The sequence below is a fragment of the Asparagus officinalis genome, chromosome 7 (assembly GCF_001876935.1).
Source record: "Asparagus officinalis chromosome 7, Aspof.V1, whole genome shotgun sequence".
NCBI lineage: Eukaryota > Viridiplantae > Streptophyta > Magnoliopsida > Asparagales > Asparagaceae > Asparagus > Asparagus officinalis.
The window spans coordinates 57,900,570-57,926,581 of NC_033800.1; the positions used below are offsets into that span (position 1 = coordinate 57,900,570).

Sequence of the window (26,012 nt, forward strand, 5' to 3'; positions counted from 1 at the left end):
GATTTCAGTGGACATGGAGGCTTTAAACAATTATGGGAATCTTATAAAATAACCATTTAGACACATTTACATCTTGACGATTGCTCATGCACGATTTCATCGGCATCATGAATTACAATTTACAGAATGCGTCTCAAATGCATTAAATTAGAATGAGATGTTCTTGCTCACTTGGAAACAAGTAATGGCAAGTTTTCAATTATTTACAGAAATTTGGGTAAACTGCATTTACCCCTCCCAAGGTTTCAAACTCGACTAGTTTCCCATTCACTCTGGTTTAGCTTTCTGCTCCTTGCTTTTCCTCGGCTCAGTGAAGAACTTGAATACCAATACTGCCAATATAGTAGCTTGAAGAGGGGCAAACCAGTAAACTAGTAGATGCTCCTTTGTTATATGATCTCCTCTTGCATATGCCCAACCAAGAGCCTGTCAACAGAAATTCTATCATTGGAATGTGGCTCTTAAGTACTGCAACATAAATCTATAGATGCCGATAAAAGATTGCTTGAAATGCCACTGCGGTCAATCAATTGAACCATAAAATGCCACTGCGGTCAATCAATTGAACCATAAACTTTACAAAATTACCATGTACTTTGCAGGGGTTTACACAAAACTCCCATACATATTTTTACTAGAGAAAACTGCCACGAACTTTTTTCACTGGACTACCATGCCTGATGACAGTTAGGGCCATGTGCTTTAAAAGCATGTGATACGTCTTTGACAATCTTGTCGTTACGTACTTTACATATCTTTCATATTACTTCCTCCTCTCCTGCTTTTCAAGGGTACTTCTAGAAATTTTATCCAAGTCTTCAATGCTGTTAACAACAATTTCCAATAGTTCATGGTACTTTTCTGCAGTTTTGAAAGTTCATGATAGTTTTCTTTAATAAAAAGAGATTATGCTAGTTTGTGCAAAAACATCATGGTAGTTTGTTAAATTTACCCTCATATAAAAGGCCATGGCAGCTTTGATCAAAGAATTTAGTATTGAGGAAATAAGACAAAAAAGTATAAACTATGAGGATATTTTCACTTATTATATCTTAACCTAAAAACATTCATGAATTGAGATCATTTATGGATCAAACCACAAGACCCTTTCATGGGAATAAGAGTTTGAGAAAGTATGTTCACCAAGATTGTATCCTTAACTGCATTTACAATTATTAGTACCAATCCAATATCAGAAGACGGAAATCTAGAGAAGCACTTTTGATAACATAAAATTAAGTGCCCCCGAATAATGGACAGAAATTACAAATAGATCATCTACATATTTTTAATAGTACCATAATAATTCATCCAATATGGGGGCTGAAAACTAGAGAAGCATATATGACAACATCTACCAAATTGCATGATACTATACACCATTGCTACTTCAAGTGATGCTTGAAATTCAATTCATTCAGTAATCAAGCTGATACTTACAAATTTTCTTTTATAAGCTGTTCCCTCTCTTCTTTCAATAAATAATAAAGAAATGTGGGCTACTTTATCTTCTCTCAGGAAGAACAATTTTACATCAAGACCTATATGTCAAAGGTTACACCTCCTCATTACACAGAACCATCTATCTATTTGTCTTCTGCTGGGACTGAATATGTGGGTGGTCAAGTACATAAGTTAGACAAAATTCTGAATTTTTTTATGCCTTTCATCACTTGCTCTACAGGTACATGGAATCTTTTTCTTTGGTGGCTGTTGTTACTTGCACAGTTCTTAGCACATAATACCATAAAGATAACTTTTCTCGAGAACCAGTCTTGCATATTTTTCCAACACCCATCACCTGCATTGTACCATTAATACAGGTTGTTTACTTCACAAACATAAACTAATATTTCAAATATCAATACACTGAAGACATACTGGGACTACATCCATGCAGCTGTTTGTTTGTTCTGATATATTCATGTCACAGGTGTGTCCACCAAAGGCATCAACTTTTCTCTTAGTCTAGAATCTTCCTCCTATATGAATCAATTAGGAGATTGCTCCTAAACTATATGAGTTGCATGAAAAGAAAATGTTGGCCTACCTACCCTCCAGTTTGCCTTCTCATTGTTATATTTGCGCTAAGTCGTTGAGATATCAGGTTGAGAGCTGTAAATTTTCAGCAACAGCTTGGACGATATTGATGAAAACAAGAATATAAGGAATAATAGACCATGACAATCTAATACTTCTGGGTGGTAAAGAGTTACCATTTACTTGGCAGTAAGTAACTACCACCTTTGAGGCAAGAAAAACTACAATATGCTGCTTTCTATTATGCACACTATGCTCTTTCCTCTACCTCCAACAACAACAAAGCTTTCATGCCAAGATTTGGGTCTGGCCACATGAATCTGCCACTTCCATTTTAGTGATCATCTTTAATGTTAAATTGTGCACATACTGGTTTAACTGTTTTAGTTTCTTATATTCATCATCACTTAGGCCTAACTCTACTCCCACATATGACTTCAGACTTCTCCTAACATGTACGCATATTGCCCTTCAATCTGTATGCCCAAAACTATCTCAATCCTCGTTGTGCCCTCAATGAGAGAAACCTTTCACTTCTCCGATTTACTCGTTTCTTATCCTCTCGCTTAGCATATCACCACGGACCCATCTCAACATAGTTCTGCTATACTGGTCAATTTTCTGTCCCTTAAAGTACACTGGTGCTGTAAATGCCCTGTAGCTCTTTTTCCCCCCTTCAGTTTCATTGATATTCATTGATCACACAATGATCCAATAGACATTTCTTCATTTTAGCCCTCCCACTTTGATTTGATGAACCATATCCACCTTAATCTTGCTTTGTTGATTCTAATAGCAGAAACAGTCACTCCTTTGTACTTTTAGCCATCAATCTGCAGTAGCTGCTGATTTCTTCTCCCAGTTTTCTAAAGGCTAAATAGCAATTACATACCTTATAGAAAGATGCAAAAATTATCAACAAACGAAACAAACTAGACAATTTATTACATTTAGAATGCCCAAAGTAGAAAAAGCAGATTGGACACCAAAATATAGGATTAACACTAAAATGGCGATTGATCCAAATTTTAGACTGAAGACCTGGACCCGTGGACCCCTGGACAAAAGTTAATTAGTTGCTAAAACTGCGGCTGGAGAGGGGAAATCATGATTATGTACGAAGTTTCAGACATTAGTTTATGAGTGATGCATCTCCTTGAGTTCAATAAATTCAATTCATAATGAAAGCCCAAATCAAAATTCTCACCATTCAATATATAATAGCAAACATTTCTTTGTATATATGACTGAAGATTGGGTTGAAGAGAATTAAAAACTATACATGAGATTAAGACAAATATAAACTGACAGGGGAATGGAATCTGTGGAACAGGACATTAGTTAAAGGCATATCTTCTTCCCATTTACCTAGTTAGTGAAAACGTCTAGTGGAATTCTATGTTTAGGTAAATTATGGTTAGTCAATTGAACCTGCAGTAGTCCAGAAACATAATAAAAAGAAATGGTCAACATGCTCCAAAACAAATATGATGCTTGTGTCATTTCAAAACTTTCACAAGAATGCTTCATAATGAAATCTGTACGTACATTACATATCACATAAACACATACAGCATGCATGAAGTGGAATAATTTACTCTACATATCAATCTCTACATTTTTTTTTACAGAATATGAATTCTATCCACTGTTTGTTATCCCAGAATATAATGAAATCAAGAAAAAACAAACAAAGCTACAACCTTCTCCTTATGAGAAAGAAACTGTAACTATATTTATAAATGAAAGAATCCAAATGAATTAGAACTAAGTGAATCTTGCCTAGCTGGATGGAGAAAAGGGTTTATTACTGCCCACAAAAAAGGGAGTAAAAGGCTTTACTTTTCATGTAATCCAATTAGATTATAATACACTTTGGTAGTGCTATTAGGATTGTGATGAAATTAGTTTTGGAAGGTTTCTTCGCTTGCCTAGTTTAGTCTCTAGTGGTGTTGTGGGAAAAATGTGCCAAGAAAAACATATATAATCCCCTCTCCCTCACCTCCTCTCCCTGTCCACAAACCAGTAAAAAAAGGTAAAGGAACCACAAGAGAAGGCAGCAAGAAGGAAGAGTAAGAAGAAAAGAATAGAAGGAAAAGAAACAGAGAGAAAAGAAAAGGAACAGAAGAAAGAGGAAAGGAAAAGAAAGAAAGAAGGGGAAGAAGAGAAGAAGAGAAAGAAAAGAAGGGGAGGGGGAAAACAAGGGAATTGCTTGAGGTAAATCAGAATGCTATTCCTTGATTGTAGGAAGATATAATTGTTAGGAATTTAATAAATATTTGTGTTTATTTGGATTTAGGATGTAATTGAGATGATTAAGAAGTAAAGAGAGATGTAATCACTTGTTGTAAAGACTAAGTTTGTAGATTGATTGGTGAAATTGTCATTATGTGTGATTGTAGGAAAATGTAGTAAGAGTTAAAAAGAACTCTGGAAGAGGCGTGAGGAACTTGCATTGCGAAAGATTTTTAAGTGGGTTACATATTCTTTAATTTATGGTTTTCTCATTATTTGCATACAAATGTTATATTTTGACTTGTTAGAATATAAAAATTAACTCTAAGGTCTCACGATAACTTCAGAGTTCTAGTGTAATAGTCAGGGGCTTAAAGTTGGTATCAGAGCAATTGAGATTGGAATCTTATTAGTCACAAATTTCAATATAAATTAGAAAAAAATTGATATACTTCCTTGTGTGTCCATGTTTCTGCCTATAAAAAAGACCCTCAACATGCAGGAGCATGTTCAAATATAAAAATATAACTCTCAACGTTCACTATAACTTTGGAAGTTTGATGTTATGTGGTTAGGGACTTTAAGCGAATCCTAGGCTATTTTTAGTGGATTATACTCCCAAATGATCCATTCAAAATGTGGATACCTAACATGGAAAGGTCAATTATAACCCAAAATTTGGATTATAATTCACTTTGACCAAGTTGCCAAACATGACCTTGGTATTCAAAATTAGCTATATTCACTAGCTATAACGGACATTTTTTCATTTTCATTCATTTCAACCAACATGAATTAAGTATGTATACTACAAAATTCTCAACTTTTGAGGGCCATAACCTACATTTTTATTCATTCTTGTTCAACTAGTACCAATGGCAATTACGTATGTGTACTTCAACATCTACAGTTTCCATTGGCTAACTATGATGATTGTCTAGTTTTGTTCATTTCGATCCAATAACAATTACGTACGTGTGCTTCAAACTTTGCGATTTTCCTAAGCTATAGCCCACAATTTTTTTTCCATATATGTTTATTTCGACATAATAGCAATTAAATGTGTACTTCAAAATATGTGATTTTCATAGAATATATCCCATAATTTTTGTCATCATTCTTTAATATGTGTACTTCGAAATTCACGATCTTTATGTACTATAAACCATGATTTTTGTCCATTTCAAGTAGGTTTTAACCTAATGGAAATGAAACATGTGTACTTCAGATTCGCAAACGTCATGGGCTATAGCTACAATTTTTGTCCATCTTCATTCATTCGAGCTAATGACAATGAAGTATATGTACTTCAAAATTTACGATTTTGATTGGTAATATCTTATTTTTGTCCATTTTCGTTCGTTTCTACCCAATAGTAATAGTTAATAAGCATGTAGTTTACAATTAGCCATTTTCATGAGCATAACCCAAGACGTTATTTTCAGTTTGGTTCATTTAGACCGAATAAGTATTAAGTATGTGTACTTCATGATTTTCATAGGCTACGATCGAGTTTTTTCCTCCATTTCTGTTCACATTGCTTCGTCGTAATGACAATTAACTGTACGTACTTCACATAAGCTTCATGGTCTACAACCCACTTTTTTTATCCATTTTTGTTCTCTCGAGCTAATGTCAATTAAATACTCAAATTTTAAAATTTATGATTTTATGAGCTATAACCCCTGACTTTTGTTCATTTTTGTTTGTTTTGACATAATAATAATTAACTGTGCGTACTTCAAACTAGTGGTTTTCATGTGTGCGTACGAGTTTTGTCCATGTTCGTTCACTTAGATCTAATGGCAATAAATTTGAGATATTTTAACCACTTTCTTTCTTTTTGACCGAATGATAATTAATTATGCATACTTCTAAGTTTACAAATTTTATGAGCTATAACGCATGATTTTTGTCTATATTCATTCTTTTTGACCCAATGAAATTAAATATATATACTTTAATTTTGTGATTTTAAGGGACTACAACCCAAGGACTTTGGTAATTTTCGTACGTTTCGATCCAAGGGCAATTAAATACACGTATCTCAAAACCACGAGTTTTGTCCATAATCCATTATTGTCCTTTTTAACAAATGGCAATTAAGTATGTGTAATTCAAAATTCGCGATTTTCATGTATTATAATCCACCATATTTTTTATTTGTTTTTTGCCTACTGATAATTAAGTATTGATACTTTAAGATTTAGTGATTTTCATAGACTATACATATGCTTTTTTCATCTTCGTTCATTTCGACCCAAGGGTAGTTAATTAGGTTTTTTTATTAAAACCATCTTTAAAGTAGTTCGAATCAGTAGGAACCACATTTGAGGATTTATTATATGTAAACTACCTTATAAGTGGCTTTATTTTCAAGCAACCACTATTTGTCAACTTCTGCTCAAGTAATACCCAAACTACCCAAAGTACCCTCATCAATTACATGTGTCTAACACGTGTTCCTAAATAAACATTTAATTAATGAGGGTAGTTTAGATAATTAAGATATTTATTGATTAGATTTTGACAAAAACTGATTGATTGAAAACTAAACTCATTTATAAGACAATTTATGTAAAAAAGAAATTCAAAGGTGGTTTTTATTGATTTGACCTAGTTTAAAGGTGGTTTTCATGAAAAATCCCGATTAATTATGCATACTTGAGAATTAGTGATTTTTGAGAGCTTAAACCATGTTTTCTATCTATTTTCATTCATTTTGGGCAAATGACAATTAAGTATACTTGTTATAATATTATATTTTAATGTGCTATATCCCATAATTTTTTTCCATTTTCTTTTTTTTTTTGACTTAACGACAATCAAGTAGGTATACTAAAATTCACGAGTTTCATTAGGACCTATGAGTTTACTCTAATGTCATTCATTTTGATTAATGATGACTAAATATGAGCACTTCAAAATTAATGATTTTCACTTGCAATAACCCACAATATTTTTCCATTTTTATTCATAAAACTCAATGAAAATCAAGCATGAGTACATCAAAATTCATGATTTCATGAGCACAAGACATTTTTCCTTCGTTCCTCGTGTCTAGATAGCAATTAAGTATGTTCATTTTTGTCTATTTTGAGCTATAGCAATTAAGTATGGGTACCTCAAAATCCATGATTTTTAAAAATTATAGCCAAGTTTTATGTCCATTTACGTTTGTTTTGACCTAATGGTAACTAAGTATGTGCATTTCAAATTTGCCAATTTCATAGTCTAAATTCCATGAATTTTATCCATTTTTTGTTTTTCAACCCAATGTCAATTATGGAGGTTCGCAATTTTCATAGGCTATAGTCGACGATTTTTGTCCATTTCATTCATTTTGACCCAATGTCGATTAATTATATATATATATTTTTTTAAATTCACAATTTTCCATGAGCTAACAACCAACAATTTAGTCCCTTTTTTGTTTGTTTTAACCTCATGACAAATAAATGTGCGTACTTCAAAATTCACAATTTTCCTAATTTTTGCCCATTTACATTCTTTTGGACCTAATTACAAATATGCATGCATGCATACGTCAAAATTCGTGATTGTCATAACTATAATCGACATTTTTTTCTATTATCATTCATATTGACCCAATAAATAGTATAAAATGCATACTTAAATTTTACAATTTTCATGGGTTATACGCAAAAATATTATTTTTTGTTTTTCAATCAAATGGTAATTAAATATGCTTATTTCTAAATTCCTGATTATCATGGGTCATAAGCTTATTTTTTCGATTTTTTTTTTGCTTTAGTTCAATGGAAATTAAATATATGTACTTCAGAATTGAAAATTTATGTGGGTTATAGCCAATATTTTCGTCTATTTTTGTTGGTTTCAACCAAATGACAGTTAAGTATGTTTATTGTAAAATTTTACCAAATGACAGTTAAGTATGTTTATTGTAAATTTTTTAATTTCATGAGCTATAACCTACAATTTTTCTTTATTTTTTTCGTTTCAAGCTAATAACAATTAAGTATGCGTATTTTGACATTCATGATTTTTACTGACTATAACTCACGATGTTATCTATTTTAGTTCATTTAGACCTACCTACAATTAGATAAGCATACTTCAACATTCGCGATTTTCATGAATTGTATGCTATAACCCATGATCTTTTATCCTTTCATGTTTGTGTCAATCCAATGAGAATTAAGTTTGTGTGTTTTAAATTCATTTTTAATGAGTTATAGCCCACAATTTTCATCTATATTCGTTCACTTTGACCAAATGATAATTAAATATGTATACTTCAAAAATTTGCAATACTCATGGTCTAGCCTATGATTTTTGTCGATTTTATCCATTTTGGTCCAATGATAATTCAATGTGCGTACTTCAAAATTCATAATTTCACAAGCTATAATCCATAATTTTCATTCATTTCAACCCAATGGCAAATAAGTATGTTTACTTCAAAATTCCTCTAGATTTTATTGGCTATAACCCATGAGTTTCGTCAATTTTGGTTCATTTCGATCCAATAAGAATTAAGTACCTGTACTTCAATAACCAAGATTTTCCTAGGCTACAACTAACTTTTTCCATAGTTTTTCTCCTAATGACTATTAAGTATGCGAACTTAAAAATTTGTGTTTTTTGTGGATTATAGCGCACTTTTTGCCTATTTCTGTACGTTTTGACCCGATAACAATTAGTACGCATATTTCAAATTTCGTGATTTCATTGGCTATAACCAACGATTTCTGCCTATTTTGTTTGTTTCAACATAATAACAATGACTTATGTGTACTTTAAAATTCACAATTTTCATGGAGTCTAACCGATGACTTTTTCATGTTTCTTCATTTCGACCAAATGGCAAGCAACAACAGGTTATAACCTACTTTGTTCATTTTCTTCTGTTTTGACCAAAGAGCAATTAAATATAAGCTCTTCAAAGGTAGCAATTTTCATTAGCTGTAACTAACAATAGTTTTCCACTTTCGTCCATTTCAATCCGATGGGTTTAAATAGCGACAGTTAACTATGCAATTTTTGTTTTGACCTACATTTTTTTCATTTTTCATTTTTGTCTATATTTTTTTTATTTTCGCAACTTTCTTGGCTTTTAACACAATTTTTTGTCCATTTTTTCTTTCGTCCTAATGACGGTTAACTATGCATAATTCAACATTTGCGATTCTCATGAGTTTTAACCCACTTTTTTCTCCATTTTTGTTTATCTCAATTCGGTGATAATCTAATACACTTATTTCAAAATATGTGATTTCATGGGCTATAAACTACGATTTTTACCTATTTTCGTTAGTTTTAATCCAAAAGTCATTGAGTATGTGCTCTTCAGAATTTATGATTTCGTTAGCTATAACCTAAGTTGCATAGGTAAGGGTACGAGTGTGGATGCGAGTGTATGTACAGGACACAACAGATTTGAAAAAGGTTCGTTAGAGGACATGATTGAATATAAACATATTTAGGAGATACTCCATATTTATAATTTTAGTATTATAAAAATATTATGTTTGTATTAATGTTTTTTCTTTCACATTATTTCAATCTATTTCCAAACATCCTATAAGGATCAGGTGTTTCTCCCCAACTATAAAAGACAAAACGAGAAAAAACAGGTCTATAAATCCATGCATTCATATGATTCTCTCTTCCAAAAAAGACAAACTATCAACTCTTCTCAAACACCAAATAACACTTTGGTTGTTATGTGCATGGTCACATGGTGATATCATCCTCCATTAAGTACTGATAGGAGGCCAAATAGCCAAAAGACAAGGAAAGAGCTCCTATGTGATCCTCTTTCTTTCCTCCACTAAAAGACAAACTTTTATCTCAAATGCCAAACATCCCAATTCATTATTGTCTTCTTCATAATAACCAACTCTTTTCTCTTCTTTTGAATTCAACAAAAAGTCATGGCATGACCTTGTCGTTTGGGTGCGTACTTGTACCCAAAACATGTCGAACATGGGTAAACGTGTCAGACATGGGTATGGAGCCCAATTAGAAGTGTTGTGGTGAGCTAGGCTATAACACATTTTTTGTCCTTTTCATTCATTTAGACACAAGGACAACTAAGTGCGCCTACGTTAAAATTTGTCATGTAATAAGCTAGCCTATGATTTTGTTCTATTTTGTTTGTTTTAACTGAATGGTAATATAGTATGTATACTTCGAAATTCATGATTTATGTGGACCTTCTGACCATTTTCGCTAGTTTCTAATTTTCGTTTATTTCAACCAATTGATAAATAGGTATACATACTCCAAAATTCACGATTTTCGTGGGCCATAAGCCACTTTATTGTCCGTTTTTTTAATTCTAATAGCAGGATGGTATGTGTACTTCAAATTTTATAATTTTCAATGTCTATACCCCAAAATCTTTGTCCAGTTTTGCTTATTTGGAACCAATAGCAATTTCATATAAGTTCATCAAAATTCTCAATTTTAATGAACTATAAAGCTTATAATTTGTCCATTTACCTTTCTTTTGACCTAATGGAAATTAAGTAAATACACATTATAATTTGCGATTTTTACTCATTAGCTCACGATTTTTGTCCAATTTTTGGTCTATTCTGCTTGATGATAATTAATATTGGGATATCCATAGACTAATCTATGAATTTTTTTTTTATTCATTTCAACCTAAGGGGATTTAAGTATCCGTATTAAAAACTATGCAATTTTTGTGGGCTACAACACACTGTTTTCGATTTCCATTCATATTGACCTAATGGTGATTAAGCATAGTTCAAAAATCACAAGCTAGCTCACGATTTCTGTCTATTAATGTTGTTGCTACCTATGAAAATTAAGCATGTGTACTTTAAAATTTGTGAATTTCATAGGCTACCACAATTATCATCCATTTTTGTTTTTTTCACCTGACAAAAAGTATGTAGATGTATGAAAGTTCACGATTTTCATAGGTTATCCAAGATTTTTATCCTTTTCTTATGTTTTGAATGACTGATAACAAAATATGCATAATTCAAAATTAGTGAATTTCATGAGCTCTAACAATTATCATCCATTTTTGTTTTTTTCACCTGACAAAAAGTATGTAGATGTATGAAAGTTCACGATTTTCATAGGTTATCCAAGATTTTTATCCTTTTCTCATGTTTTGAATGACTGATAACAAAGTATGCATAATTCAAAATTAGTGAATTTCATGAGCTCTAACCCATGATTTTCTTATTTTTCGTTCATTTCGATCCACTAAGAACAAAGTACGCGTACTTGAAAACCCATGACTTTCATTAGCACCTATAATATTTGTCCATTTTCAATTATTTCGACCTAATGGCAATTATGTATCGACACTTCAAAATTTACAATTTTCACGAGCTATAGCTTATGATTTTTATCCATTTTTGTTCGTTTTGACTCAATAACAATTAAGTATATGAACTTCAAAATTCGAGATTTTCATGGTCTACGACCAATGATTTTTTTTGTTTTTGTTTCTTTTCAGCCTATTGACAATTAAGTTTGTGCACTATAGCTCATAATTTTTATGGGCGATGTGGTCTATGATTTTTATCCAAACCTTATGTTAAGTATCAATACTTCAAAATTTGCAATTTTCAAGATTCATAGCATACAAAATTTTCATTTTCGTTCATTTTGACCTAATAGAATTTAAGTGCGGATTAAAACTTTATTATTTTTGTGGGCTAAATTTTTTAATCCATTTTTTTTCATTTTAACTTAATGGTAGTTAAACATGTGTACTTCCGAATGAACGATTTTCATGAGCTGTAGCTTACTTCTCTTATCCATTTTCGTTTGTTTCGACCAAATGATAATTAAATATTAATACTTCAAATATCGCAACTTTCCTGATTTATAGCTCACAATTTTCTACCAGATGGTCACTAAGTATGTGGACTTCAGAGTTCATGATTTGTATGGGCTATATGCCCACAAGTTTGTTCTTTTTTTTGGCACAATGTCAATCAAAGAACACCTATGATTTTTGTACATTTTCATTTGTTTCAACTAATTGTTAAGCATGTGTACTTCAAATAAACGATTTTCATACGCTATAGACCATAATTTTTTTCATTATTGTCCATTTCGACCGAATAGAATTAAGTATTAATACTTCAAAATTTGTGATTTTCATTGGCTATATAATATACAAAGTTTGTTCATTTTCATTTTGTTTTGACCTAATGACAATTAAGTATTGATACTTTAAAATTCATGATTGTTATGAGCTATAGCTACGGCTGAGCATGATTTAGCCCAAACCGAAAAAATCGGCTGAAAATTGGCAATTCGAGTTGGTTTCAATGATGGCTCGGTTCGGGTCAGGTTGAAAAGTTTTCAACATGAACCGTCCGAACCGACCGCATACATGCTCACCTATTATTAATATATTAACTCGTACCCGACCACATCCAAACTCATCCACGAGTCTTCACAATCTTTCAGCTTTTCATTCTCTTTTCTCTCATGTTGCCCATCCCCAAATCCTGAGGTCCTGCGGCTGCGACCTCATCACCATAGCTGCCGATTCGTCGCATCTTTACCACCGCTGACTCACCGCCTCTTTAGTCTTTGACTCTTCATCACCATCCACCTCCACCATCATCACCATCTCCCCTCGGAGCAAAAATATCACTGAAACCCTAATGTCACTCTTCCCATATTCATTTCCTTATCATGGCCAAACCATCTCCTCAAGTCCGATCTCCTAATTTGGGGACGGGAACACCCATGGGGAAGTATAACTAAAAACTCTAATTTTGATTCTATGCTTTCAACGCGAAAAAAATCCAAACTTTTCAGTTGTATTTGGCTGATGCATGTTATGATGTTAATAAATTGTAGACTAGCGAGTAGCCCAAATTATTGCATGTTTTTGGTCTAATTGAAAAAAAGGCCATAAAAAAGGCTCAGTTCAGGAATTTCATGGCAAAAAAAAGCAAAAGAAAAGCTTTCATCTCCTGTTATCGTATAGAGGTAATGAATGAGTATTCTAGTTTCTTTTCACTATGCACTTAAGAAAGAGTATTGCTATACTCTAACATGAGCGTTAAAAATCTTCATATGCATAGTTTTGAAGTCTCAAAAGAAGGCTTAGTTTAGGGATTTCATGGCAAAAAAAAAAGCAAAAGAAAAGCTTATATAATAGCCACTCTATCTTAATCACTTTAGGGCTTGCACAGGTTCTACTTCTAACACTATCTTTATCTCTTCATCTTGATTAGATTAGCGATTTCTTTTCCAAAATCCTTGCATGTTAGTACCTATATAAGCTGTAAATATAGCAAAAGAAAAAGTTGTATAATAGACAAATTAAGCATGAATGAGTTCTTTTACAACAATTGAATGCATCTCAATTAGAACTAAACAAACAGAACCGAATAGCACCAAACTGTCTCGAAGCAATTCAGTTCAGATTTGACTAATTGGCAGTTCAGTTCGATTGTTCAAATTTTGATAAAAAACCGAACCGCCTAACCGTTTTCACAGCCGTAGCTATAGCTAACAAATTTTTTCCATTTTTATTTGTTTTGACTCAATAACAATTTACTATGTGTACTTCAAAATTCATAATTTTCATGGGCTATAACTTATGATTTTGTGCATTTTCTTTTCTTTTCAACACAATGACAATTAAATATGCATGCTAAATCGAGAATTTTATGGTTATAAACTTGATTTTTCTCCATTTTTGTATGTTTCAATCTAATGCTAACCAAATATAACTAGTTCAAACTTGGCTATTTTCAAGGACTATAACCTGGTATCTTTTTCATTTTCGTTAATTTTAACCTAATGAGAATTAAAAATACCTTCTACAAAATTCATGATTTTGTTAGGCTATAACTCACTTTTCTTGTCCTTTTTTGTTTGTTTAGCTATTAAATATGCATAATTCAACATTTGCTATTGTGGGCTATATAAGCCTATCACCCATGACTTTTGTTCAGTTTAGTTTGTTTTGACCAAATGGTAATTAAATGTCTAATTCAAAATTTGTGTTTTTCACGAGCAAAAGCTCTGGATTGTTTTGCACTTTCGTTCATTTTGACCCAATGAAAATTAAGTATGCATACTACAAAATTCACAATTTCCGTGGGTCATAACTTGTTTTTGTCAATTTTTATTCATTTTCTCCCTATAGCAATCAAGTATGTGTACTTTAAAATTCATAACTTTCATTAGCTATAACTCACAATGTTTGTCCCTTTTTTTCGTTTCAACCATGTGACAATTTAATATGATTACTTCAAAATTCGCGATTTTCATGAACGCCCACAAGTTTTGTCCTTTACGTTTGTTTTGACCCAATTGCAATTAATTATGCATACTTAAAAATTTGTGATTTTCATAAGGCTATGGCTCATGATTTTTGTCCATTTTTGTTTTTTCCACCCATTGAAAATTAAGTTTACGTACTAGAATATACACTTTTAATGGGCTATATACTCAAAGAATCTTAACTTGTTTTTGTTCTTATGGCCCCAATGGTAATTAAGTATTAGTCATTCAAAATTAGCAACTTTCACGGGTTATTACATATGTTTTTATCATTTTCGTTCATTTTGTCTCAACAATAATTAGGTATGTGTACTTTAAAATTCACGATTGTCGTGAGCTACAACCCACTATTTTTTCATTCTTGTTCCTTTTGACCTAATCTAATACTATTATAAAAGTGGGTTGCTATGTTAAAATATTTCTACCCAAAATGCCCTCAAACAAATGCACATATACACACATGATCACATAAATATACTCAATATAATGTGATAATTAACCCCTACTACACATCCATCCATACATACATGAACACACATACAATTATCCATTTAAATTCTCTATCAACCCCCCTACTACACATCCATCCATACATACATGAACACACATACAATTATCCATTTAAATTCTCTATCAACCCCATTAAACACCCATCACTATTATAACCTCCACCCTTATTACTCCTACTGAAAACACACCAATTATTCATTTAATCATCACCATAATGTCACTACTACTCCCCTTAATGTCCCATTAATCTAAAATTTAATCGTACAACCCTTGAGCTTCTATCATCTATAACACTCATTCTCCTCTCTTGTATACTTACTACCTTAAACCCAAAGCTCCATTCCTACCCTAATTCCTACCTCTAATAACTAATATCATCAATCTTTTACCTTAATTCTTCTCTTCTATATATGCACAACATTAACATCAGCCAAATGCCTAATAGAAAATGTTCCAGCCAAATGCCTAATAGAAAATGTTCTTACTTCTTAGGGTTTCCATTACCCACATTCATGATGCCTAATAAAAAATGTTCTTAGGGTTGCCATTACTCACATCCATGTCGCCTAATAAAAACAACCTTAGAGGTCACTATTAGCCACATCATTGACGCTGCCAACTAAATCGCCATCCTCCACATCAACAAATCCGTCATCGAGGAATAAAACATTGGACAAAGTCGTTAGTAGAGCTGACAACAAACACGATGTCAACAGAAGCGACTATGACAACAATTGGGGAGAGGGGTATCCATCGTGGTTATTGATTGGGATGAGGAGGCTATTGCAGTTGGATCTGTTGCATATAAAACCTACCATTGCAATGATTCAAGATGAGAATGTGCATGCAGTTCAAGAGTATTAACAAGAGACTTGATGCGTTGCCGATGAATAATAGGAAATATTTTGCATTGTATATGAATATACATTTTCATGTTTCTCTATATTTAATACATATAAAATGTAGTTGCATGCTAATTTGATCCATATTATACTTAAAAATCTTTGTTTACAAAAGAATTCGATAAATGCATGACAGGAATTATTGTTGTATGTGGAAATGGTTGTATTCTAAATCATGCAGAATGAGAATTCGAATCTTACAAATGGAAGTTTATTTTGGTAATGACCTTGAACTTACTCACATATTATCTAGAAAATATTGGATCATTCATTGCTATAATTAAGAAGTCTTCTTAATGACTAACTATAAACCCATCCAGTAGGAGAAACCACCAAATTCATAAGATCTCCATTACGGATTCATGAGGACATATGTGGTTGCACTTACCATCTACCTCTCCCTCTTTGTTTCATGTGAACAGAGATAGAAGACATGGTTGAAGGATACTTATAACAACTCATTTGTTCAAAAACAATAATAAAAATAATGGTTTTTTTTAATATTACTCCTTAAAATATTTCATATTACTATAAGACCGCTAACTTCGTACTTACTTTAAAATTAGTCTCTCAAATTAGTGAAACTCTTGTTATGACACCTAATTCCTAAATTATTTTGAAATTAATCCATCCAATAAAGAGTAGATGTACAATTCGAGTGATTAATTTGAAATAACTTGTGAGAATTAGGGGATTTAATAGCAATTTCAATGATTTTAGCAGTTAATTTTAGAGTAAATAAAAAATGAGAAGATCTAAAATTAATTTTTAATGATTTGAGGAGCTTATTGCAAAACATGAAAGATTTAAGGGACTAATATATAAAACCTATAATATACAAATAAAATAATATGAGTTGAGCCCATTTATAATGTAAAAAGATTAGCAAAAAAAGAAAAGACAAAGAATTCATATGTCTCATCTAGGAAAGTGGTCTAAGATAATTGGAGTCTCTCTAATAACTACTTATTATTCATTGTATAGGATTCAAACTATAAGTAAATACTCAGGAAAATATGACACATACTTAGAATATTATTTTTTTGCTTTGAAACAAAACCATCTACGTGCAACGCACGTATATTATACTAGTAGTCATAAAGTATGCGTACTTTAGAATTTATGATTTTTGAGATATATATAGTCCATTTTTCCATTTATTTCAACCCAATAGCAATTAAGCAAGGTTATCGATAGCGGATAGCGTCGCGTAGCGGTGAGGCATTGCTAAGGCTATTTCGGGCTATTGCGGCAAAATAACGGTAAAAAACACAAAGTCAAATAGCGATCTAATTTAGATATGTATAAATACTAAAAAAAAAATTAAAGAAAAATCTAAGAAATCTAAAAGTACATATTGGATGATTTAAAGAGATCCTAAATATGAAACAAACATGTAACTATCACGTAATACCGAAGATGACTGTAGGAGTCAAAAAATCGTCTTCGAGAAGAAGAGCTTAGCGCTGACATGACTGCCCTAAGAGGAGCTCACAGTGAACGAGGTGAGAAAGTATCAATGTACGTGCCAGAGGCTATGAGAGGTGATGGGAGTATGCTGAAAATTACAGGAGACGGTGGAATGCAATGGTCAAGGGTTGGATTTAATTTTTAAAAAATAAGTTTCAAATCGCTTTTAAATAACAGTCAAAAAGCAAATTTCGAATGCAATCGCTCACTATTTACCGTTATGACACACTATTGACCGCTTTTGCGAACAGACATATTCCGTAATATGTCACCGCTATTGCGCGATAGCGTAACGGGCGATAGCGTCGCGGGAAGGGACCGCTGACGCTATTAGCGCCGTTATTACGAGGCTATTTACCGCTATTTATAACAGTGCAATTAAGTATGCATAATTCAAATTGCACCATTTTAATTGGGTTTATCCATATTTGTTCACTTCGTCCTCATGGAAATTAAATATGCGTACTTCAAAATTCGTCATTTTAATGGACGCTACGAATTTTGTCCATTTTCATTTGTTTCGACTCAATGACAATTAAGTATGCGTACTTCAAATGTTATAACCTAAGTTGCATGAAAATGAGAACGAGTACCGGTAGGGTTGCGGATGCGGGTACGAGTACGGGACATGATAAAATTGTAAAATGTAAGGTACGGGGACACGACTACATGTATGTATTGAAATTAATAATTTACATGAGATCATTATTTTTCAATTAATATGTTATTAGACTTAAAATTCCAATTGTGTCTTTAAGTTTCTTTTATTATGTTGATTATTATAAATTAGAAAACGCTCAATTTTGAACTAGACACCCATTTAAACCATTAAATCATAGTTTTGAACTTAGCTATGGGCCAAAACAACCCCGACCCGTACAAATGAGTTTTAAGAAATGGACGTGAAGTGTAGGATATACATCTAAGAAGTGTTTGACAAGTGTTTTAAATTAACATATATCATATATCATATAATTGAGTAAATCAATGTTTAAAAAAGCGGAAGCACAAGGTGAAACACTAGGCCTTTTGATGAAGCAAGGTGTAAGCTTCAAAGTGTGAAGCGTAAGCTTCATGAGTTTAAATATTTTAATTTTAAATTGGTAAAAATTATGAACATATAACATATAGTGGGTTAACAATTACAAATATATACATTCATGTCCTGATTAGTAAATAAGAACTAAACATGTGAAGTATAGAAATGAATCATAATAAACTAAGCTACATGCATAACATATATATTTTATTTACACTTACATAGTCATATTGAAAATATATAGGGGTATTTTAATGTTAGTCAAGTTTAAATATTTTAATTTTAAATTGGTAAAAATTATGAATATATAATATATAGTGGCGTAACAATTACAAATATATCATTCATGTCCTGATAAGTAAATAAGAATTAAACATGTGAAGTATAAAATTGAATCATAATAAACTCAGCTACATGCATAACATGTATATTTTATTTACACTCACATAGTCATATTGAAAATATATAGGAGCATTTTAATGTTAGTCAAAGATTATTTTATGTCCTACTGTCTAGTCTTAAGCGTGTGCTTCAAAATAAAAGCACTTTATGAAGCGCAAAGTGCACACTTCAATTATGCTTTAAGCGATGAGGTGTAAGCTTCGAGGGATAAATAGCTTCACTCTTGAGTTTCGAAGCGTTTACCCTTCAATAAGTTGTGAAACGAGTTTCAAAGCGAGTTCCAAAAAAGTCTTTTCAAATATTGAAGTAAATATCTGACTAAATGTATGCATACATCCAAGGAGTGTCCATGAAGTTTAGGTACGCAAATGTGTTCGCTACATGTCGGGTACAGGTATGGCTTCATGATAGAATTACCTGGGTAACATAAGTTATAACCTATAAATTTTGTCTACATTCGTTTGTTTCGATACAATGATAATTAAACATGTGTATTGCAAAATCCATAATTTTTTATGGGCTCTAATCCACTATTTTTGTTCATTTTTCATTTTTCATTCTTTTCGATTCTATGGCAATTAAGTACACATGCTTAAAACTTTGTCATTTTCGTGGACCACAACCTATAATTTTTGTCTATTTTCATTTATTTTGAACCTAAGACAATCAAGTGTGCATTCTTCAAAATTTGCAATCTTCACTTTTTTGTCTATTTTCATTCATTCCGACCCAATGGCAATTAATTACGTATACTACAAAATTCACACTAATGATATTTTGTTTCTTTATGACTAAATGACAATTAAGTATGTGTACTTCATAATTCACAATTTTTGTTGGCTAAAAACTACAATATTTGTCTATTTTCATTCATTTCGGCCATATGACAATTAAGTATGGGTAATTCCGAATTCATGATTTTCATGAGCTAATCAATGGACTACGGTTTCTGTCCTTTTTTGTTTTTTTGAACAAATAAGATCAAGAGTGCATCCTTCAACTTTCGTCATTTAATTGGCTATAGCCCATAATTTTTATCCATTTTTGTTTTTTACGCAAGACAATTAAGTATGCGTACGTCAAAATTCATAATTTTCATGGGCTTAAGCCTATGTTTGTCCATGTCGTTTGTTTTGACCCAATAAGGATTAAATATATGTAATTCAAAATCCCAACTTCATGGCTACAAGCCATGCTTTTTGCTCTTTTCAACCTAATGGAAATTAAGCATGTGTACTTTAAAATTCAAAATTTGGATATAACCCACAATTTGTGTCCATTTTTGTTCCATTTCAACCTAATGGAAATTAAGTATGTTTATAAGTGTATTGTAAAATTTGTGATTTTTATTAACTATAACTGACAATTTTTGATCATTTTTGTTCATTTCAATCCAATAGCAATTAAGTATATCATCTTCAACATTAGCTAGTTTTACGGGCCATAATGACAATAATCATAAATCATCGTCCAAGTCATTTACAATTGTCCTTATGTATCAGTGAATAGTCTATGTAACACTAGTGTGCTTCATAGAATTGACAATTGTGACACTCCGGTCCTATGTTATGTAGCATTAAGAAAAAGCGTCAGTGCACTAAAAGCTTTTCATACAAGTTTTCTAAGAGTACCTAATAAGGAGCATTTGTTCTATTTAAATATAAAAAATCTTCCATCATCACTTTCAATTACCTATTGTCTCATTTTGACTTTTTCTCTGAAAAAATTAACCTTATTTTAAATCTAACATTAGAAGTCTCTTTGAGTCCTTCATATCATGTTGTGTCATCAAAAAACCTATATTTAGAAGCTTGTGACCAAGGTTTAAATATCGGTCATTAGAAATATATCCGATGACCAAAATTCATATTGAATTGTAGTTATCAGGATGCATCGGGGATAAATAGTAAAAATCAAAGTGTCATATTTGATTGTGAGCATATATAATATAATGCCCTAAAATAGAATCTAAACACACTTAATAAAATGTAAACATACCAAAACGTCTTTGAGAGAGGACTCAGGGTTATCGAGCGATTAAATTTGAGGAGAGAGGGAATGAGATGGAGAGAAATTAGTGTTGGACGTATCGGATTTTAGGTGTGAAAATAAGGGTTTTGAGACCCAAAACCCAACCAATAGTTGGGGTTTTTTTCTTCAAAATCATCTGATTTAGACCCCTATAAAAAGTTGTCTATTAATTGGATTTTCTCCGATACATTGGAGGAAATCAATGCAAAATGGTAACTTATTTAATTGTCCAGAAATCGTACAGACAGTGGTCAAAACCAGAAAACCTTACATATAGGCGATATATTGATAAAATTGGTCAATTTTTAAAACATTGCTCGTGATATATGGAAAAATCTTTGGTGAAAATGGTTACCACTTTCAAATCCGGCAGCGTGGCAAGAAAGGAAGATATATGTGGATGCTTGCGATAGTAGTGGCTGTGATTTTTTCTTTCCCCTACTGCTAAGGGGGGGTTAGTCATCTAGAACTTAAAACTAGAACTGGGATAATTTATGGGATAAATTTTTAAGGTGTTAGTCACATAGAACTAGGAAATGAGATATTTTTTTATAGTGTTAGTCAAGTAGAACTTTTGTAGAACTAGAACTGTATTATTTTTTTGGTGCGTTAGTCAAGTAGAATTCTACTAGAATTAGAATTGGGATAATTGGTCATAATTATCCCACAAATTATACTACCTATATATATAACCATAAGTTCTCCTCTCTCAAATTATCCCACACATTGGAAAGAATACAATTGGGAAAAAAAGTAAAACGTCGCCTCCCTCCCTCTTGGTTAGTTTCTCCGCCTAGAAAATTTCTCTGCCATGAAGTCAATCATCCGTTCATTTTTCTGTCTTTACTTTGTTTTTGTGATGATTAGATCTTTTATTATTATCTTCAAGATGTATTACTTTATTGATAGCTTTTTGACGTTAAATTACTTTATTATTATTTGTTTGATCTAAGTTTTCTCTCCACAACAGTGGTTTAGGTTAAGAATATAGTGTTGGTGGGTTAGTGCTAAAGATATGCGGGCTATTTATGTTTTTTTTATAAGTTAGAAAGCAACTTTGCGATCACATTGATGATTAGATGTTGAATGGTTAATGGTGATATCTATTATTATTAAATCGGCTCAGTAAATTGATTGGGATATTTATAGTTCATCTGTCGATCATCTGTTTAGCGGCCATGGATGATTCCTATGTACATTTCATTTATTTTCTGATTTGGTTTCAGCGATTATGATGAGATTGGTCCAAAGGGTTAATGGCTGAAAATGCTTATTTTTCTTTCTTTATGATGTTATGAGATTTGAACTTCGATATTTATGATCCTCCACTAGAAGCTCCATGAAATGTTGCTGATGCGGACGATGACTCCGATAAAGAAGACGAGTTACAAACTCAACGAGCACCTGTAGGAGCTTTTAGAGAAATTCTATGGCAGATGCCATGTGGGATGATAGAAGCCATGTGGGATGATGGAAGTCGAGTCACTCTAGGGATTTAGATTTTTATTTATTTGTAAATTATTTTATTATTTGAGATGAATAGTGATGCTTTATTGCATTATATTTTATAGTTATTACTAGAATTTGCTTATCAATATTATATTATTTTTAATATACAATTATTAACAATAGTAATTTATACCCACCATTACCCCCACCAAATTATCCTATCAAATTATGCAACTTCGTAATATTATCCATCATTATCCCACCAAATTATCCTACCAAATTATCCCACTTTAAGAATTACACATCATTGTTCCACTAAATTATTCCAGTGTCAAAATATTATCCCACTTTATCAATTATCCCAGTTCTACTTAAAAAGTTCTAGGTGACTAACCCCCCCTAAGAGAAGAATCTTATAGAAGGTAATTACTTGGTAATGCTAGAGTCCTTATACTTTTTGTTCAAAGATCAAAGAATAATAAGTTTATTAGGTGATCGAAGGTGAGACAATTTCTATATTAGTGCAGGAAATTAGGAGCATTACATTCTCCTCAGTAAGTGCCCTTAAGGGGCCTAGGTTAGAGAAATCCATAAAGCATTTAACAAGAAAATCAATGCTTATGTTTTTATTTTCTTAATGGGTATTAACCAAAACTGAGAACCTAAGTTTCGTTTGCGTATATTGCACTTCCTCTTTCCTTTGAAAGAATCCCGTTTCCAATTTCCTATATCCATTTTTCTCAGTTGCCATTTGACATCATTCAGGATTTTCACTGGGCAATGATTTTGACAACTACTTCATTATCTGGTGCCATCTCATCTCGATTTGTTCAAAAACAGGTTTGTGAACAAGAATTTAGGTGGAGGGAATATTTGGCAGCAACTCTACTTTCTAGGACACCTGAAGTTGAGTTCAGTTTTTGAAGAGCTCAATCATTGTCTGAGTTTAACTTTCAAACTATTAGAATTTTCGACTGAATCATCAAAAGTGATGCAATATCATGCATGCATTTAGAGCAATCAAAGTGATGTAATACCCTCTATGATGTTCCTATGTTGAACTTCAAATCAAAAGTTTTAAATTGTTTAAACAACCATGTATATCAGTAGCATGCATTTGGAAAAGCAACAGAGTACTTACAGAGGCAGGATTCATTATTCCTCCAGTCAAATCAGAACCGAGAATGCGAAGGCTTATCTTGGAGATGGTTGCAATCCATGTTTTCATGAAGAAACTTCTAGGATCCTTCTTCTTTAGTCCCAATGATACTATCACTATTATGAATGTGAGCAGTCCTTCTATCATCGCTCCATGATGAATATCAACATTCAAACGAGATCCATGTCCTACTTGAGGAAAAGTTTTTTTAATTAATCTAACACCAATAATTGATCCAGCTATCTGAAAAGAACAAGTAGGTCAAGTCAATCAAACAAATGGCAACCATGATTTTCTCGTCGTTTTCTTGAACCATGGAAAATACTAAGTTTTAGCTTTTGACAATGTTCTTTTTCTTATTCAGATACTAGAGAAACAAAAAAGAAAATATCATAAAGCTATGGTTTAATAAAGCCAGAATAAGTAAACAATTAAATAGCCCACTAAAATTAACACATGAATGTAGTGACATGAAACGAATGAAAATATAAGAATTGTAGTCGCATATGCAAGTTGTGTTCACTTGCATAACTAAGGCATTTTAACATCTAACACCAGACAATTGAATTGGTGCATCAGAAAACCTGACTTTTCCGGATCAATGACTACATATTCAGAGAAGATAAGTATAAATGAATTATCATGGAAATATAACAAGCTAACGAGGGGCAAAGGGCTTCCTGTCCTCTAGTTTCTTTCAAGAAATTCTTCAGTGATAACGTGTTTCTCCCCCATTACAGCCTTGCAAATATCAATGGTCACACAAGCAGTAGCAACGATATATAATGATCGAAAGTACCTTATACAAATATACAATTTAAGCTAACTCATGAATTTTTATATTTAGATGAACTGTAATCCTAGTGTTACAAAGTAGAATGAAATTATTCAAAAGAAGCTAGTGCTAGTTGCTCTTTTCAATTTTCAAAGGAATACAGTCGAAACCAAAGTCCAAAATCAGTCAGAAAACCAGCCCCAATATAAGTATTCAAATGCAAACCAAACTCAACTTGAAAAACAAATACATTTTGAGGACAATATGAAAAAAGAAATAGCCAAAGAAAACAAACACCTTTGATTGAAGTATGCATTATTGGATGCTATTTCGGCAGACTACCTAGTTTGCAAATTTAGGGGTATGGATATGGACTATTGATATGTGGGTGTGTAACATTCTGAGAATCCATGAAGTGAATTGGTAATAGTAAAATTATGTCTGCATGTTAACATTACTCATCTATAACATAAAGTTTGAAGCCTATAATAGTTAAAGAAACACAATAACTTAAGTAATATAACACGTGCAAGTTTTATAAATCAATAGCTATTATAAAAACGCAGTTTTGACTTAGAAAAGCCCCCCAATTATGTAGTGAGTCTACAGTTGAAATGAAAATGCCCTAGACTTTTAACTTAGCCTTGGATATATCTATGAAATGCATTATAAATTAGTAGATGCGTCAGGAGTACACAAAGAGCATGCATCAAGTATTCAAGCATCCAAGTATTAGATAACGTAAACGTCGGATACTGGTACATCATCTATATTGAAATATTCTTGCACATAAGACTTTTATTAATGTGCTTGTTTGTTTTCACACTGTGGAATAAAATTTTGATACCACCCAAGCTAACGATTTAACAAAAACCCATCTCAGATACCACCCAAACAAACGATTAACAACCAAAATTCTACAAACCCAATTAAAATTGGTCCTCACCTGAGCAGGAATCCTCCCAAAAACCGTGAACAGAAACCCATCAAGGCCACCCATGAAAGCATTAGATAAAATACCCAGAGGGTTGTAAGCTCCCCCCCGTGAGAAATTGCCCAGCCAAGCAAAAAAATACATGTAGACAACAGAGAGAGATAAATTCAAGGCCTCGGCTTCAGGGGTTTTCCCCCAATCCAAGAAGGAGTAGACGAAGAGCTTGGCGAGAGACCCAGCCCAAGCCCACATGAAGGAGAGGGCGAAGTCCCAAAGGATTAGACCCATTCTACCCATTTCTCAGTTGAATGGGGATAATCCTTCTTCTTTCTCTCTCTACCTTCCTTTATTAATTTTTTGGGTTTTTTTTTCTTTTTGGGGTATTTGATTGATTGAGGGGAAGGAGGAGAGATTATAGGCGTTGGGTTTTGAGAGAATTGTGCATTGCGTTTTGTTCAAATATACTATGTAGGAGTAGGATCATTGATTAATGGCGTTTTTTTCTTTTTTGATGGCTGGCAGAGAGCATGTGTGGCTTTTACAAGATTGTGGGAATCTTTGGTATTTTTAAAGTAGTCCTTCGAATCATTGAAATTGCTATTTGGCCCTCTAATTGTTCTAAATTCTCTCAAGTTAGTCCGCTGGATCACTGAAATCGTTACTGGGTCTCATAATTCTTATGATTATAATACTGCAGTCATAGGTTAGGCCGAGTTTGTAGATTGGGACTTTAATTGGAATTTCAATTATTAGAGGGACGGACAAATTTTCAAAACCAA

General features: G+C 32.4%; 1 protein-coding gene across 1 annotated transcript; it reads right to left on the reverse strand.

Annotated features, from left to right (window-relative positions):
- On the reverse strand, positions 22 to 25,720 carry LOC109850487 (aquaporin SIP2-1). Its single transcript, XM_020420498.1, has 3 exons — positions 25,246 to 25,720; positions 23,507 to 23,767; positions 22 to 426 (listed from the first exon to the last, which is right to left on the reverse strand). The coding sequence occupies exons 1-3, from the start codon at positions 25,528 to 25,530 to the stop codon at positions 268 to 270; spliced, it is 705 nt and encodes a 234-aa protein (XP_020276087.1). The 5' UTR covers positions 25,531 to 25,720; the 3' UTR covers positions 22 to 267.

What these genes read in the sequence shown, in the direction of transcription:
- LOC109850487 (XM_020420498.1), bottom strand. Translation starts at nt 25,530, where the DNA reads ATGGGTAGAATGGGTCTAATCCTTTGGGACTTCGCCCTCTCCTTCATG. An exon ending in TTGGGAGGATTCCTGCTCAG is followed by an intron (nt 23,768 to 25,245) that starts GTGAGGACCAAT and finishes TGTTCTTTTCAG; the next exon opens with ATAGCTGGATCAATTATTGG. An exon ending in GAATAATGAATCCTGCCTCT is followed by an intron (nt 427 to 23,506) that starts GTAAGTACTCTG and finishes TTCTGTTGACAG; the next exon opens with GCTCTTGGTTGGGCATATGC.